The 17,825-nt window shown below is 42.9% G+C and overlaps 1 protein-coding gene across 1 annotated transcript in view; it reads left to right on the plus strand.

The window, feature by feature from the left end:
- PRIMA1 (proline rich membrane anchor 1) overlaps positions 1-4,749 on the plus strand; it is a 50,550-nt gene extending 45,801 nt beyond the window's left edge. Inside the window, exon 4 of the mRNA XM_064713840.1 lies at positions 344-4,749. Coding sequence (XP_064569910.1) covers positions 344-443 — 100 coding nt within the window. The 3' untranslated portion in view covers positions 444-4,749. The remainder of the gene's footprint in view (positions 1-343) is intronic.
- Positions 4,750-17,825: the final 13,076 nt, after the last annotated feature.

Raw genomic sequence — 17,825 nt, forward strand, 5'->3', positions numbered from 1 at the left:
TCCAGAGATGCAGGTGGCAGTGGAAGAGATTCCTTCCAGCAGCCTTCATCTCATGCAACAGGGACACCTGTATCCATTAACAGACTAGCATGGGGACACCAAAACCACATCATGACACCTTAGGATCAGACATGTCACCTTGCAGGTGGACTGTGATACTTGACAAAATTAGCTGCTGCTTTGGACTGTGTTCAGAATGGGAAAAATAGACAGAAGTTTGGTGGTATTATTATGTACCCTACATGTCCTGGATTTTGATCTGTATTGACAAAGAGGATGTTGATCTCTGTTTTTCTTCTCTCCCTTCCCTGCCTGTACATCACCAAACATGGGCTCACCCAAGGAAACCAATGAGAAAAGAAGAGAATGGAACCAGTCGGTCGGAATATGCAATGACCTCCTCCCAGAACAACAAAACAGTTGATAACAATGCGGTCGTATAATCCCCGGGAGCCCGCCAAGCGCAGGAGGTGGCAAACTTTCAAAGCACACACACAGAGTATGCAAGGTGGGTGAAATGAGGCAACCAAGGGAGCTCTGTGGCCAAGGACTTCATTTCAGAAACAGCGCACGCATCAGTGATCCAGAAGAGAAAACCAGGCTGCTCTCCAGGCTTGCTGCTGCTCCAGGGGAGGATCAGCTCACCCACCTGGGCTGCCCAGAGGAAAGGCCTCACAAAGGCATAAGCACTGCATGCTGCATCCCATGAAAGCCATGTTGCCATGCCTCCCACTCCTTCTTCTTCCTCTCTTCCCCTACTTTTGTGTTTGAACTGAGTGTCACAAAAAGCTTCTGGAGTAGGATCTTTTGAGGAGAGGGTGATCTGCCAGAGTGCCAGTATTTTATCACAGATGGGTCAGAGGGAGGTGTCTCCCTCCCTCTAAATGGGAGGTGTCTCCCTCTACATGGAGAGAGGTGTCACCTATGTGCTTCTCCAGCCTGTGCAGCTTCATACGCTGATGCTTCATTCCTTTCATTCTTACTATTTTGTTATTACAAAGGGAACAAAGGTTTCTCTTAAACAATCAAGCAAAATTGTGACTTATCCCAAGAAATTTATCTGTGGTCTGGTGACTATGCAGCTTTCATGGCTGAAGTTTTCAGGCAGAAGAAATTAAAATGTAAGATTTTAGCAATTAGCATTGCTATTGAAAGAGAAGTGCTTTAAACCTTATGACTTCATAATTAGCCTCCTTTTTTGCGCCACACTTTTATTTTATCTTTAAAAATGTTCCTTTGTGAAACTCCTTGTTTCTTTGTGTTCACGCTGATTCCCCAGGGAAACTCCTACAGGAAAGATACCGTTTACATCTTGTTGTGAGTGTTGGGGCAGGATTGTGCTGAAAGGACTAGAAGCCCTTTGAAATTCTCTTCTTTTGCTGGTTAGTGTTGTTCCCTCAAAGTGTTGCGTCTCCTGAACTGATGCACTGAGGACATTGCAGGTCTGGCTTGTAGGACCATTTTGAGGGTCTGGTAGCTGGTTGTGCCCACATTACCTCGGTCTCTGCCTCTCCTGAGCTCAGGCTGACAGTGGTGCCAAGTTCAGCATACAGTTCAGTATACTTTCCATTACATGGTTTGAAGATTATTTAAAGCAAAGCTGAATCTACCCAAATTCATTTCACGTAAGATCTCAGGTCAGACTCAGCAAGTAGCCCTTAGGATAAAGGTGATGAGACTAGTTGAGATGCTGGTCTTTCCCTACCTCCTGAAAACGTTCCTTTGTGTCATATCTCCACCTGTATGTCTCCATTTACCTCTGTGCTGAAAGTAGTGATGCAGTCAAAGACAAATTTACACCCTGGCGTCTTGTCTGGACATAAAACTTTGGTACCACTCAGTCTCTGTGTCTGTGGGTAACTCCCAGGCACGGGTGCAGTCTCGCTCTGGGACCTGGCTGCCCCAGCTGTGTTGTCCCTCAGTACTGCAACACACCAATACTTTCAGTTTTATATAAGGATGTGCCTGAACTGCAGAAATCAGACGTGGATTTGGAGCGCATTCCGGCCTGTGGGTAATCTGTCCCTGGGGGGCAGAGTTTGTTGTTATGGTAGAGGAAGAAAATGTTCTGCAGATCTTCCCCAAAAAAAGCTCTGGAATGTTCAAATCAGCAGTCACAGCTCAGGCCCATCTGCAGTTTTCTATTACCTGTCAAACAAGAGGGTGTATGTAAATACAAGTACCTTTCCAATGATAAAATGAAATGCTGCTATATATTGCTCTTGAGAAATTTAAGTAATTATTCATTTAGCTTTTTAGTCTGTCATCACTATGTAGAAGTTTAACTGCATAAAATTATTTTTTAAAGTTAGACTTTCTTGGGAAGTGAATGCAATTGCAAATGTGAAAGGAGGCAAGTAACCACAAGTATGATCATTCCCAGCCACATTAATGTTGTGTGCTTGTGCAAGACACAGTGATATATCCTTAGATCCAAAGTGGGATTAAAATTAAACAATTTACAATTTGAGTCTAGTATCCCAAATGTCGATTGCCTAAAGCACTTAGCCCCTAAATACTATAATAAAAATATTGCAAGTATATTTCTAGAATATTTTTGAGCTATAACATTTATTTTGGTGTAGTTACCTATGTTTGCCTTTCTTTTTTTACTCCAGTTGTTTCAGCCTAAATGTAGAAATGTGGCATAGTTTGAGACTGGTTGCATGTTTATCTGAGAGTATAAAGTATGAATGCAGATAAGTTGAGCATAATATGGGCTCAGGATTAGCACTTTCTCCTAAAGGTTGTTGATTTTATTTGTTTTCTAATACAGCTTTAAAGGCATGTTCTGTAAGGTCAAAATCACAAAAAGGATTTGTAGGTAATTATGTCCATCAAAATATGTCTGTTTTTGCAAAAAAGAGTAAAAAGAGATGGTCACTAAACTGTCTGATTTTCAGTGGTATCAGTGATAAAATGTCCTCACTAGAGAAGACCCTGATGATGACATAACCCACAAACAAACCCAGCCTAGGGCCCAAAACTCTTCAGGAAAACATAACCTTTGAAAACTTCCTGGAGAGTGAAGAGGCAGAGCATTGCAAGGCACAGAACATGCTGCCTAGGATCTATTTCCAACTCTGCCACTGATCTGCTGTTTACTAGCAAGTAATTTTACCTCTCTGTGCCTCAGTTTACCCATCTGTATAATCACAATAAAAGTAGGTACCAGCTCTGCAGCAGCATTTTGAGAGAAATACACAGCTAGCAGCTTATTTGCTAGGTGGATGTACAATATCAATATATGCAACATGCTGATCAATGTCTCGGGCACATAATTGCCAGAATAGTTCCTGAGCAAGCATTCCTCATGTGCTTTTATAATGCATAAAAGAAAAGCAGCAGCAGACGGGCTGAGAGCTGCTCTTGTGCTTGCCCAGAGCCTTTGCTCTCAGCCCTCACGTGGCAGCATGGCAGGAGAGGTGGGAGACCTTGCATGGGGCAGCTTTGCCTTCAGATTCCTGCCCAGGTACAGTTGGGCACATTGCACCAAAGGGATCTTGAGAAAGGGGCTGGGAAAAGTGTACTGGAATCAGACACCACTCTTCAGAAAAGGGAGGCTAGACAGGGGATGTCACTGAGGAGTGATTTCTGAGGCTTGCTGATGGGGTTTAAGGTTGTGTTTAATACTCTACAGGCTACTTACAAAGCTTATGTAAAAGAGGCTTCTGTGCTTCCTTACTGTACTATAATTAAATGCAAAGGGAAAGGAATAGGCCAGATACATAAACACTTTGCTAAGCAGTGATTCTGCATCTGGGGAACTGGCAACCCAAAATGCAGCTTTACAAGCATTTTGAGTTCCTTTTTAGCCACTAAAATATCAGGGGTAGAAAGAACCTGCCTAGCTCCATTGACAAAATAGTCACATCCCCAGCAGATGTGAAGGTGGCCAGTTCCTACACAGAGGGTACTTGCTGTGCTCTGCCCACCACCAAAGTCAGCAAACTGCTGCCCCCAGTCTGAGGGAGAGCAGCAGCTCCAAATCTCTTCTCAAGGATCACACTGGCAGGGAATGCACCTCAAGGGCCTGAGCTGCCAAGGGTTGAGTTTCCTCGTTCCTCACAAGACAGGAAGGTGGAGCTGAAGCCCCAGCCCTGCTGCCCTTCCTGTCCCACACCTGACACAGTGGTGTGCCCAGGGAAGCATTTCTGCCTTGGACAGATGCTGCAAAAACAGACATGGAAAGGAAGGGGAAAGTTCTACAAAGTATAAAATATAAATATATTGATATATATCTATACAGAGACCTGGTTGTCCACTCTTGCATACTACATGGTCACAGCACCTGGAGAAAGTGGGGACACCCTGCTCCAACCCAGTCATGACCTTGATGCTGCCAAGCAATGGAGAATCAGGTCTATGGTAGATATGTATTTACTATACTCCCTGCACCTGTACAAACAAAAATATATTATTTTAAACTGCAAAATAGTGTGTTTAAATCAATGCATGAATGTAAATATTCTAAGATCTGCCTTCTTGACTGTGTACCACATGTACAGATGAAAACGAATATTGTTTATAGGAAATCTGTATCAGTGGTTAAATGACTAAAGAGAAAAAAATATCAAACTTAATGTTGTCATGTTTCTCAAACAAGCCATTAATGTATATTTAGTATTTAAGGATTTTGCTCAATAAGTATGTTCTGTACCAAAAACTGTGTTGCATATACAGATTGTGCAGTACCCTATTTTAAAAATGCACCATAATTAATTTTTATTTTAAATAAAAATGTACTTGTAAAAACTTAGCTGTGTCCTGTTGGTTATGTAGCTGAGAGCATTGAATGGGGGAATGGCTGCAGTGCCTCTTCAGGCACTTCTCTTGTCACCCAAATTCACCAGACATGGTTGAAGTAAGGCTGAAGTAATTCCTGAGGGACTGCAGGGTACCTGTGTGAGCTCAGCTAGCACCTGCCATGGCAGGGGAGAATTCTATTTAAATAGGGAAGCATTCTGGTTGTCTTTAGTTCCCAAGACATTATTCCCTAACATTTTTTGCTAATACCTTAGAAATTATTTCATGTCCCAGTTTGGGAAAAAAATCTTTAATAAGACAGAGTAATAAAAATCATCCAGCACAGTAGGAACATGGAGGGTCTGAAGCCTCACAAGTCTTATGAGGAGCAGCTGAAGGAGCTGGGAATGTTTAGTTTGGAGAAAGAAGGGCTCAGGGAAAACCTTATCTCTATCTACAACTACTTGAAAGGAGGTTCTAGAAATATGGAGATCATTTTCCACTGAGAACAAGTGATAGGACAAAAGGAGACAGCCTCAAGTTGCCCTAGGGGGAGTTTTAGATCAGATATTAGGAAAAACTTCTACCTTTAAAGGGTTGTCCCGCATTGGAAGAGGCTGCCCAGGGAAGTGGTTGAGTCAGCAAACCTGGAATTATTTAAAAGACACATAGATGAGGCACCTGGGGACATGGTTTAGTGGGGAATGTGATGGTGCTGGATAAGTGGTTGGACTTGATAATCCTAGAGGACTTTTCCAACCTAAACAATTCTATGATTCTATGATGCAAAGTGGTTGGGGGTCATTTTAATGAATTACAGCAACAGCCATTATGCCACAGACTATGGTATTTGTCAGGTTTAAATATTAGACAGGTTTTGCAGAAAAAACTTTCACGTTAAAATCTCTATGTGACCACTGAGAAAGAAAATGCCTCTGGAAGGCATTGACACCTGCTTCAGGCATCAAAACTGTTGGATCAACATCCTTACCCCCAGTCTGCAGAGCAGAAAAATGTCACTTTGCAGAGCAGGGCACACCCTGGTGTGGTCCCTCAAATCCTACTAACCCTATCAGCCCCAAATTCACTGCTGTTTGGCTGAGCTCTTGTCTTACTTTAGTCATAATGATATGGTCAGAACAAACAATGGGAGGACTGGGTGCAAATCTGATTAGAGTACAGTAAAAGAGCTCCAAACCTGAAACCAGGGTTATGTCTTGAGTACAGCTGAAAACGTTGCTAAATAATAGGAGGTGCAGCAACTTTGCTGTGCTGAAGAGCCTGATGTTGCCTGATGTACACTTCCTTCACCACCCCAACACTGGGAACCAGTGTTATGATAGCCAGAGAGAAATTGGATTACTTGAGTTTAATATCATTTGGAGAGGGAGCAAGAAATTATAATGAGAGAGATGTGGATTCTGTGATTCTGCTAATATAAAATCATGGAGTGCTTTTCACTGGTTTTATCTGGGCATGTGTTGCCAAGGTCTACATCTTTTTCAAAGATGCCCAGTACAATTAGTTCCAAATCAGAACTTTCTCCATTTCTGAAAGATGCTTTTATTTGGGCATGCTTGATTCATGCAGATATAATCCTTGAGCACAAAGCAATCAAATATTTTAGAAAAAGAAAACAACAAAAAACAACTGACAACTGATGTTATAGTATGTATTAGTCTTCAATTACTGGAGTGTTAACATTTTTATTATTAATGTAAGTTTCTTTCTTATCAAAAATATCCCCTCAGAGCTGATATTCCATTAATAAAGATTTTATCTATGCCATTTCCTTAAGGTTCTTTCATAATTGCAATGTCTTCAACCATATTGATAGCACAGAAACAGTTTTCTAATTGAGTTTACAGAGAAGTAGCCCTTGAAAGTGGCCTGAAAATAAGTTTTTTAGTATTCAGAAAAAAGTACTAAGAATATTAATATCAAGATGGCTGGCATTTTCTGAACTTGTTTTACTTTTGGCTTTAGTTAAAACAAAGGCACTCACTGCAACATTTAAACTCTTGTCCTGCTGTTTCTGTCTTGCCCCATGGCACAGTTTGATATATCCATGGGGGTCTGCATTTCTCCTGGTTAGGCTGAGTGTTCTCCCAGCCCAGCCCCAGTTTGGTGTTTCCATGGGGATTGGCATTTCCCTGGTTAGGCTGAGTGCCCTGCCAGCCCAGCCCCAGTTTGGGTGTGAGACCCAGGCAGAGCTGTGAGCCCTGGCACGGGCTCCTCACCTGAGCAGCCAACACAGAGCTCTGGGGATGTGCTGGGAGCCACAGGGGAGTGTGCAGCCTCTCAAGGGGTATTTTCTGGGGAGAAGAGGGATGGTGCAAGTGCTGGACACAGTGTGCAGCACCAGCACCCACTCTGAGCCCTTGTTTCAGGCAGTCATTGGGAAAGTTAAGGTTCAGTAACATAATGATTGAGGCTGGATGTAGGTACTTAAATACCCTGTATCACATGTTATAAAATTCTATAAAAAGTATTACATCCATGAAGGAAGCATGATTGCACTGAGAAGAGTCCTGACCAGCCTCCAGGGGTGCTGGGGAGGATGCAGGACAGGGCAGACCCAGCCCTGCCTCCCCCAAGAACTTAGAGAAGAAAATCCTACGGGTTTAAATCCCTCCCTTGTTGTATTGTGGCAAGGCTTTAGGAAGCTGTTTTATCATGTGTGCTGGCTAGATATATCAAATCTTTTTTATGGCAGTTGATTTCCTTAATCTGTGAGCTCTCATAAAAAAATAGTTAAATGGTATTTATATATATCTGCCTGAAAGTATTTTATATGAAATATCACTGTGGCTGAAAGAGAAAGGAAGTTTCTTTGCAAATAGCAGCTGGCTGTTTTCCTTTCCTATGCCTTGATAGAAATTTCATGAATTCATTTCTGTGCAGCACAAAGAGAACTCAGAGGCGGAACGTGAATAAATTTCCCTTTAGGTTGGGCATCACTTCCCCCTGCACACGCAAACAGAAATGCTTTCAGGATTTAAGTTTCATTTAACACAGGCCTAGTCGGAAGCAGAAAAGAAAATATAAAGAAAAGCAGCAGCATGGCAGACACATCCCAGTGAATGAGCCTGTGAGCCAGAGACAGCCTCCCCTATTTTGATTTGTAATTTGAGGATAATTCAATTAGACATTTCAGGCAATTTAAACATTCATGCATTGTCCAGCACCAAAGCATGAACTGTTCAGCAGCAAACGAGACCTGACAGCCTTAGCAGGCCGAGTGAAAATCCCAATGTTTAAAAGGAAAAGCTCTCATCTAATTGATATGCCTACCAGAAAATTAAAAAAATAAAGGGGCGGGGGGGAGAGGAGGAGGCTGTGCAGGAGGTACCACGAGGGTGAGAGAAGTACAAAGGGGACAGTGAGGGCATATCCTGGCTGTGGGCTTCACACCTTATTTGCAGCCATTTGCTAAAAACAGAATATTTCAAAGCCTGTGTGTTCCTTTTAACAAGGGACTAAAACATAAATGCACCTGATCACCCATCTGCTCACCTCTCCAGAGGTAGCTGAAGGCAGGCAGGCATTCAGGAGCAAAATGGGAACATTTTCATAAGCAGCTGCCCATGAAAGCCAGGTGCCCCTACCACACTGAGGTAGCTGAAATCATCACCCCATGCCAAGGTCCTGGCACTGAACCCGCACTGCAGAAGGTCCTGTCTGGACCCACGGCCCACTCAGGTGGCAGGAAGAAGCTGGAGAGCAGGGAGCCCCTCATTGTGCCTGTTTCATGCACAGCAAGGCACTGCACAGCCCTCTGCCCAGCATCCCCTGCTTGCCCTGCCCACCCTGGCCGCCAGCAGCAGATCCCTGCAGGACAACATGAGGTGCATGGCTCTGTGCCCACAAATGGAGACAGATCTTGGCTGCTTGGCTGCTGGGGTGATAGCTTAGTGCTGTTAAACACTGGGTACAATAATAATAATAACTATAACACAAGAATTTCAGGTGGAATTTCAAACAAGGGTGTCTCAGAGCCTTGCTTACTTTAAATGCATTGTCTCTGGTGACCTCTGGATCCAGGGGAAGAAATGCTACTTGTCTTGTCCCTGGGAAATTGCCCTGGAAGCAGCAGGTCACCCTCACCTATTGACCATCTGGCTGGCAGACAAAACAGCTTTGACAGACACAGGTCTGGATTGCTCAAAGTCATCCCTTTGGTAACTTTTAGAAGCAGGTGAAGAAAGCATCAGGAATCATCAAGTAAAAGTCTTCTGGCCAGATACGTGCCTCTGGTGTTCCTGCAATGGCCACGCAGAAAATCTCTGGAGCTGAAAACTCACCTGTAAAACTTCCCAGGAATGCATCACACCTACCCCATCTTCATCTTAAATATTATGCAGGACCAAGTTTGGATGGTAAAATCCCAAAAAGTGCATACAGTACATGTGGATGCCAGATACAGTGGTACTTTTCCTTGAGTCATTCTATTTGAAGACCCAGCATTTAGTGTGCCTATAACCTACAAAGGTGTGAACAGTTTGTGCTGAAATTTTCCATGCTAACACTCTGCTTTAAGCTGACCTTTGCATTTGTCCAGGAGTTGCAGAACACTCCTGTTGCTTCCAAGAATGATATTGGGGGAAGAAAATATTGAAACAAAACCTAGAAGTAACTTCTGACTGTTTTATTGAGTATCTCTAATTCCTTGGGTGTTTGGAATTGGGATTAAATTTGACAAGAAGATCAATGCTTTTATCATCAGTTACAAGCTTCTGGAAACTCATGGTTTCCCTTCTTCAGAGGCCGTTTATCCTGGATAAAAAGTCCACTGAAAAGCCTCTCTGAGGTGAGGTTGCTCCATCTCTACCATTCCAACTAAAATTAAGATACTGAATATCAGTCAATTCTTGTTCAAGAACTATTCCATATATGTGACTAAAGTCAGGGGTAGAGCTAAATAAAAGCAATTCAGCTCATTTATTTTTAACACTATACTTTTGGAAAATCAAAAGCATTGTAAATTTAGTTTAAAATTACTGGTGCTCCACAAGGAAGTTTGCTGCTATCATCTCGGTAGAAACAGACCTTAGCAGAAAAGAGATTGTATGGTGTGCACAAGGTCACATGCTGCCTTTAGTGGCCCTTCTAAAAGCAGCAGAACTACTCCATAGTAATATGCATGGGGAAAAGCACAGAAGTTTATTTTTGTAACTGTAATGTTGTGTTGGAATTGTGTTGATAAGATACCAGATGGAGCCAAGCAATTTTAGAATTAAAATTTATCATTTCTGAGGGGGGAAAATAAGTATTTTCTGAAATTCTACTTAGTGTACAAACAGGAAACGAATCAATCATAAATCTGAACAATGCTCTAAATTCAACACTCCCTTACAGAGTCAAAGGAGTTTTGACTTACCAAGATGAGTCTTGTGATGAATTCCCATTTGGTATTTCTACTGTGCTGGCTGATGTCTAAACGTGGTGACAGATTCTCTGGCAGCACCATGTGATCTGAATTGGTTCCATTCTGCTGTCAGTACCTTGAGGAATATCAATAATAGTGCACTGTCAGTTGTTATAGGGAAGAAGAGGTTTATTTTAAACACCTGTGACTTATGAAGCCTAAGCACCTGAGGCAGGATTCCTCTCATCTAATTTTAACCAAACTGAAAAAAATGTAGTGTTTAATATCTCCAAGCTCTCCAGAACCTTGTTTTCAATGGAGAAAGATAGCAACTCCAGATGGCAACCCATCTTACCCTGAAATAGGTACCTGTGCCTGGGGGAACAGCCCCATTCTCCTTGGTCACACAGGGACAACTGCTGTAGCATAGGACAAGGCTCAGAGAGTCTGAATTTACTGATGCTGAGAGGGAGATGCTGCTGCACTCAGGCATTTTGGCAGGGCGGGTGGTGCCCAGTCCAATGATGTCTGATACTCTTCTTAGTGGAAAATAATTTAAAATCAGGTGATTATAATCAATAACCAGAATACAAACAGTCCATCCAAAATTGGGCACATTCATACAAATTTGTAAAGAAAATGCAACTTTATTCTGGCAAACACAGTCAATTAATTAATACAAAACAAATTGTGTTTATACAAGTTTGGGAAGTATACAATGTCGTAAATGTGATGAAAACACCTTATGTGTGTGTGTGTGCATGGATACAATTTAGTTCTGCCTGCCTAGATTAATGTTATTCTGAAAATAATAACTCTTGGGCAGACAATTCCTTTGAGGTCACTTGCACAATCTGGTGAGGCACCCACCGAGGGGACACCCAAAGAGCCCCCGGTGCTTCCCCTCACTCCCAGCCTGGAACAACACACAGCACAAGTTTTCCCAGCAGCTGTGGGGCCATGGCTGCTCAGAGGCCCAGCTTCTCTCTCTGGAGACACAAACCCCAGCTGGGACCTCAGGGGGGTCTGGAGGGCACATGGGAGAGGAGCCCAAGGTCCCAGCCCAGCTTATGGCAAGGACAGCACTTCATTGTTGAAGTGAACATGGAAATGGAGGTTGCAAATACATTAGAGCATGAAGCCCCTCTCCCTACAATCCTTATTCTTTTCTAGGTTACTGCAGCAGCCATAGACACCCTCTTCAAATCAGTTTTTCCTCCTGTTTTGAGCAGTTTCTGGTACGAGGGGAAGGAACTGGAAGCGTAAGGAAGCGAACGCCCCTCGAGCCGCTCGCCCCAGGGCTGGAGCTGCACGTCTGCCCAGCCTGGCGGCTCACACGCTGTCAACAGGAATGACCAGAGCTGCCCCAAAAGCCAACTCGGCCCTTCTGATGGCTGCAGTCTGTCAGTGTCACCTGAATTCAGCACACACTGCACAGACGTGCCCTCCCTCCAAGGGAACCGAGCAGCTGAAAACAACATGACACTCCATCAGCTCGGAAAAGCTCAGAAATAATCAGCACTCAGTTTGGCTTTGTCTTTTCAGGCATTTTCTGCCTGGACTTGCATTTAATCAGCAGAAATAAAAAAGTAAAAATAAAATTTAAAAAAGATAGAAAATCTAAAATACACTAGCTACCAACCCACCTTTTCCCAAACATTTCAAACTCAAGCACATTTACACTAGGAAAATACACCTTTATTCAAGGAATGTTCTTGTCAATGCTATTTGTAGCATGAATGGATTTTTTTAAATAGCTGTTTCACTATTGTTTTCCAACCTGTTAACTGGTCTCCTGCTTACACAAACAACTTCTCTATACATGGTGAGATCTGCTCCAGGATACTATGTCAGATTATGCATCAATCTCCAGTGTGTGTCTGGAAAACAATCATTACATAAAATCTTGCGTTGACCTGTATTAATTTTCAACTGTAACTGAATTAAGACAATGGACTGCAAGTAATGTGTGTGAATGAAATAGATCACCAGCTGAGGCTGCAAACCCTTGATGTTAGATCAGAGAGGGGAATTGTAACTATCAAAGGTGTTGCAGAAACTGCAGTGCCCAGCAGATGATGGTGGCTACAAGTGATTGAGGATCTGCTGAAGCTGCCAGGCCTGAGGAGCTGAGGGGAAGCAGAGTTGTGTGGTTCATGGGTTTTACAGGGTGGTGCAGTAAATGTACTTGTTTGAGTGCCTGGTTTCCCATGGACCTGGCTGGTGTAATACCTTGACTGCTGCTGGGTTCATGATCAGGCTTTCCAGACTAAAGACAGTGAGTTGTTTCACACAGAGTTCTGGGGCTTGGAGTAGGGAACATAATGTTTGTTGAAACCAAAGTATAATATAGTTGTCTAAAATATCCTTTTGCATAAAAGAACATATTTGAAAAGTACACTGGAGATGAAAAGTTATTCCATATTAGAATTTAGTACATTTTATTCCATACTTCATATGCCATGAAAGACACAAGTGATACATAAGTGGTGAGATTATTATTTGCAGGCTAGAGGGGAAAGCCCTTTAATAACAAAGACAGAATTGGCCCCCTTATCATATGATAGTGATACATTAGACATGACGTTTGGATGCTGAAGAAAACCTACATTCTGCATTTGTTGTGATGATTTACAGCCATTAACTTGACCCAAAAAATGCCACATAAGTGCTCAGTGTTATTAATAATAATCATTCAGAGAATTCTCAGATGGATTGCTTCAACTTCCTTTCTGCAGAAGTTCTGGTCTCCTTTTTATTCTGCATGTTCATTTCATTCCCTTCTAATTAAATGTGATTTTTCTCAGTGGATGCTAATTTTTTTTATTTGAATGTTTGACTCAACAGAGCTCAGCAATGAGCATCCCTCAGCACTCTGCGCCTGACCACTCTGGCTCAGCCTTGCAGCCTCTTGTGCTGTGTGGAGCCATCCTTAGAGAAAGTCACAGCTCTGAAAAAGCACTGCAGGGAAAATTGTCCTGTTTTGATGAAACCCATGGTGCAGATCATGTCTTCCTCTCTGGATTGATGTTGAGTGGTGAGCACTGGGCCAGCCTGTGCATTCTTGATACAACTTTCAGGGCATCAGTTTTACTGATAGACTAAAGGAAACAGGCTACTGGGTCTTTGAAATCTGAAACTAGCCTGGTAAAGGAAGTTTTTTTTCCTGGTTCTTCATCTCTGTCATTCACATGAACCCAACAAAAAGACGGATTTTTAGCTAAGTGCCGCAATTTCAGACCAAACTTAAAACCTCTCTCTTACATGTAAGAGCACCCTGATGGACACCATGTGCATCACGAACCAACAGAGCTTCAGGAGACATTGCCAGCTGTGTGGAATCAGGGATTTGACAGGAGCTTTTCCCCAGGTCAGCTGGCAGGCTGTGGGTACCTGTGTGGGGCTGTAGAGATGTGCCCTTCTCTCCTTCCCCAGTGGCACAGGAGGCTGTGGATGATGGCAGGCTCCAATGGACTGTAGGCACCCAGAAATTCATCTCCAGACACAGCACTGCAGCTCATGCCACCATTTGGTTTCTTCTTTGCTCATTGCCTACATGGATAGCATATCAGAGAGGACTTCATTTTGTTTGTTTGTTTGTTTTAAGCATAAGTGTTTTCTGGATTTAGCTTGCACTTTAAGGCTTTGGAAAAAAGGGAGGACCTAGCTGTGGATATCCTGTGAGATCTGTGAAACACCAAAGCCCTGGTTTCACCCCTGTGAAAGGGGTAACAGACAAACCATCTCCTGCTGACTGTGCATTACCCCTTGTGGGTCACAGAGTGTGATTGCTCACGCTCTTAGCCAGCATTGGTGAATTGAGTCTCAAAGTTGAGGCAAACTGAGACAGCTATTTTGGAGACATCGATGCAGGGCCCACAAAGAGCATCTGCTTGAGTCAGAAGAATTTTTTTTTTCCAGTTCCCCAGGGCACTAATTATTTCCATATGCAGCAACCACCTCCCTGAAGGCAAATGTGACTGCTCAGGCAGAGCCCCTTAGCTCCCACTGGAACGTGCACCCTAGGTTTACTGGCAGTGGGTGTTGTAGGAAAGGGTAAACTTGGCAAAAAGTCATTTGTCTGATTCCATTTCCAGTCACTAAGTTCAAATGATTGAGGCAACAGAACTGAAACCACACTTCAAAATTTAGTTCTCTTCATTTCCTTTTCCTCTTTTGTTCAATATTTTGATTTTTTTTTTATTGGTTGATTCTGTTATCATGAGTGACTTTTTTTCCTACTTTACATATTCTATAGATGGTATATAGCAATTTTTTCTTCACTAAAAAGCCCCAAGGTAATGAAAGAAAGAACTGTCTTATGGGTAACTTATCACTTTCTGATTGCCAGCAAAGAACAGAAATAGTGCACAGTCTTGCCCCACTAATATTTCATGCTTCAATCTTCCCTCCCATGGAATTGTGCTACTTCATTCAAAATAGAGCAACTGCCATAAATCTGCTCCATTCATAGAAATGAGCTGCTATCTTCACCTTGTAAAAGGTCACCTCCCACTGGAGCAAAGGATTTTCAGTTCTATTGACAGCAAAGACACTTTTTTCTCCTTTCACCAAACTGTCAGGAAAGAAAAAGTGCTGCAGTTCTGAGCCTGCATCTGCTCTGTTCCCTGTCCATGTGGCTGTGGTTGCTCCTGCACAGCCCTGTGCTCTCAGCCCAAGGATGCTTCCAGCATCCCAGAGCTTTTCATTACCTTATCTCCATTGTTTAGGCAAACACAGAACACTTCTCCAGACAGGTTCCAGGGCGCCAGTTTATCTGCATTATTTTAGCAAGGCTCCTTTATGCACAGTACCCAGCCTTTCCTTAAAATCAATCACTGCCTGATTAATGTTCTGTAAACAGGGGATCTCCACAGCAGTACTAGATGTACTGCCCTCCCTATGTGCTCTGCTGTGTTTCACTGCTTGATTCTTGTTTTGCTCTTCTGACATCACCTGACTACTTTCCTTATTCAGTCACTTTAATTTTCTGTGGTGGAAATTACTGCCTCTTCTTGCTGCTTTTTTCCTTGGCATTTTTTCCTTTTTGGAAGAAACACATTTATTTTTCAATGGATGATGCAGGTCAAAGGCTGTGTACCTTTTCCTAACTTTCCTAAAGAGAACATATATGCTGGCATTTTCTTGTAACCATTCAAAACATCTGCATCCCTTCTTGATTTGCTTGTCCAAACCAGATAGGACAGGAAGGTTTCTATTTTTCTGTCTAGCTGGGGGAGAAAGTTCATAAAACAAAAAAGAACATGCCTCAGAGAAGCATTTCAATCAGAATATTATCTACCCTGAAGATGTGAAAATCAATTTTGCTATATTTATCAGTTTCATAAAAAGAAAGGTCAAAATGTGAATATATGCAGCAAAATTGGCAAAGCCTCTTAGGCTTCCACTGCCCAAACAGGCATAAAACTTAAACTGTGTCTTGTGGTCTAATGTCAGCAGGGCTTGGTTTTTTGTTGTATATGAAAATGTTCTACAGAAGTTTTGAGGTATTGAGACAACACAGAATCAGAAAAATCAGATTAAAATTAACACTGCTCAAATGTGGAGTTATAAAGAACCAACAATAGCAAGACAAACAAGCAAAAAACCACAAGGAAAAATGATGCAGAACCACTCTTCTCTAGAGAGAGCCAAATCCATTAAGCTAATTAGTTGAGCAGCTGATGTTCTGACTTGACATTGTTTCTTCATTTAGGATCGTTAATTCTTCATGCAAGAAGATTTCTCATTATTTCTTATCCAAACAAACCCCAATATCTGGGTATCCTTCTGCAAACAGTGTGCTGATAAAATTTTCCTCTGAACAGTCACAATCTGAAATTTGAACAGCGTGACCTATGTGACCTATTACATAAATTCTATTTTCTCTTCTCTTGTCAACCAGTGACCCACACTTTGTAAACAACTTCCTTTATTCCTCCCTTAACAATTGGTTTCAATCCAAAAGAACTTTCCTTTTGAATTTTTAATTATTTTTTTTTAAAGCAGGGAGACATTTACTTTTGTGTAAATCCCCATTCTGTCATGTTCTTCTCACAAAACATGGACACAAAGAACAAAGGCAGACCCCCAGCAGACATCCCAAAGGAGGTGGCAGCCAGTCTCTCCTGTAGGCAGAAAGCCTCCTCCAGAAACATCAAATACAGGGATTGCTGCAGGTATGTAGAAACTTGCTTGTTCTCATCAGCTTTCACAGCTTCCCAAAAAGTGTTCTATGGGCTCCCATGGGCCCTGTGTGTTGAAAAGGCATTGAGTTGGAGAGTGAAGACACATCTGTGTTCTGTGTGCAGCAGTGTACAGAGGTACCTTAGCTGGCACTGAGTGGAAAATCACTGAAAGTAACACCCCCACTTTCATGCCAGAGTACAAACAGGCACACATTTGGAGGAGGACCTGACTCTGTTCCCTTGCAATAAGTCATTCTTGCATCTGTGTTTTGTATAAATATTCATGTATTTGAAGAGCGCATCCATCATCCCTCTTCTCCATCCCATAGAGCCAATGGACACTGACTTTCTGTGACACTGAGGGAACAAGCAGCTGTCCTTCAGGGTGGCTGTTCCACAGCACACTCCCAGTGCAGCAAGCAGGCCGGTGAGCTCAGCCCACAGCGGCACCAGAGTCCCACAAGCCCATCACAGAGAGAGGCAGGCCAGCTGGGGAGCAGGCAGGCCAGCAGACTGTGCCACTGTGTCCCCTCCATCGCCAGGCCAGGCCTCACAAGGCTTTGCTGGCTCTTCAGTACATTTCTGCTCCTTTCCTCCCCCCAGAAGTTTCTGAGATTCAAGGCTCGGAAGTTCTTCTATCATGGCAGGAGAAGTGGGTGCACGGCTCAGGGTCCCTTTGGCCTCTCTGTCAGGATCAGGAGAGGAAAGTGCTTGCACCAGCCCAGAGCTTCCCCTGGGTGAGGGACACAGCATCTCCACCACTGTTTCTGGGATGGGCAAATAAATTGCTCCGACACAGACTCACACACCTGCAGGAGCTGCACAGAGGGCACTTAGCAGGGAAATCCTGCAGAGCAGGGAGCAGGCCTTCAGAGGCCAGAGCGCTTCTTTTCTGTTGCTTTTCCTACTCCATCAGGGTCTATAGAAGATGAATGATCAAGCTTGACTTTTAGCAATTTAATTTTCTGAGTGGGTTCTTTCATTGATCAAGAAGTTGCCTATTTTGGGCTTTACCTGATTGTCTCTGAATTGTTACTCCACACTCATGCCTGCAAGCAAGGTGCCCTGTGACATCTCTGCTAAGCTAATCACTCCTGCCACTGAAGCTTAATAGGTGTTACTCCTCTGCCATGCAAGGCCTGAAGTTGTTCTGCTGAGGAAAATTGAGTAGAAATTGGATCTGAGGAGAAAATATTTTCTGCAGGATAAGAATTTTATATAAGCCTTGACCTTTAACAAAAACACCTGATCAAAATTAAGGAAATTAAAAGTCTGCTTTTCTAAGCAGCAACATTTTTTCCCCAAAACCCCCAATTTTCTTACATATTTGGAGAAAAATGCAGGTTGGATTGCCTCTATGGGCTGGATTCGGCCATCTCTTATACTTTGAACCCACTCCATTGCCCAACCCAAAGCTGTTATCACTGCTGGTGACTGCTGAACAATAGCACTGGATTTTGGTCTGGTATTTGCAAAGTTCCATCTTTTTTGGTCTTTTGGGGTGGTTGGTAACAGCATTTCCA

This window comes from Zonotrichia leucophrys, chromosome 5, assembly GCF_028769735.1.
Source record: "Zonotrichia leucophrys gambelii isolate GWCS_2022_RI chromosome 5, RI_Zleu_2.0, whole genome shotgun sequence".
NCBI classification, from domain to species: domain Eukaryota; kingdom Metazoa; phylum Chordata; class Aves; order Passeriformes; family Passerellidae; genus Zonotrichia; species Zonotrichia leucophrys.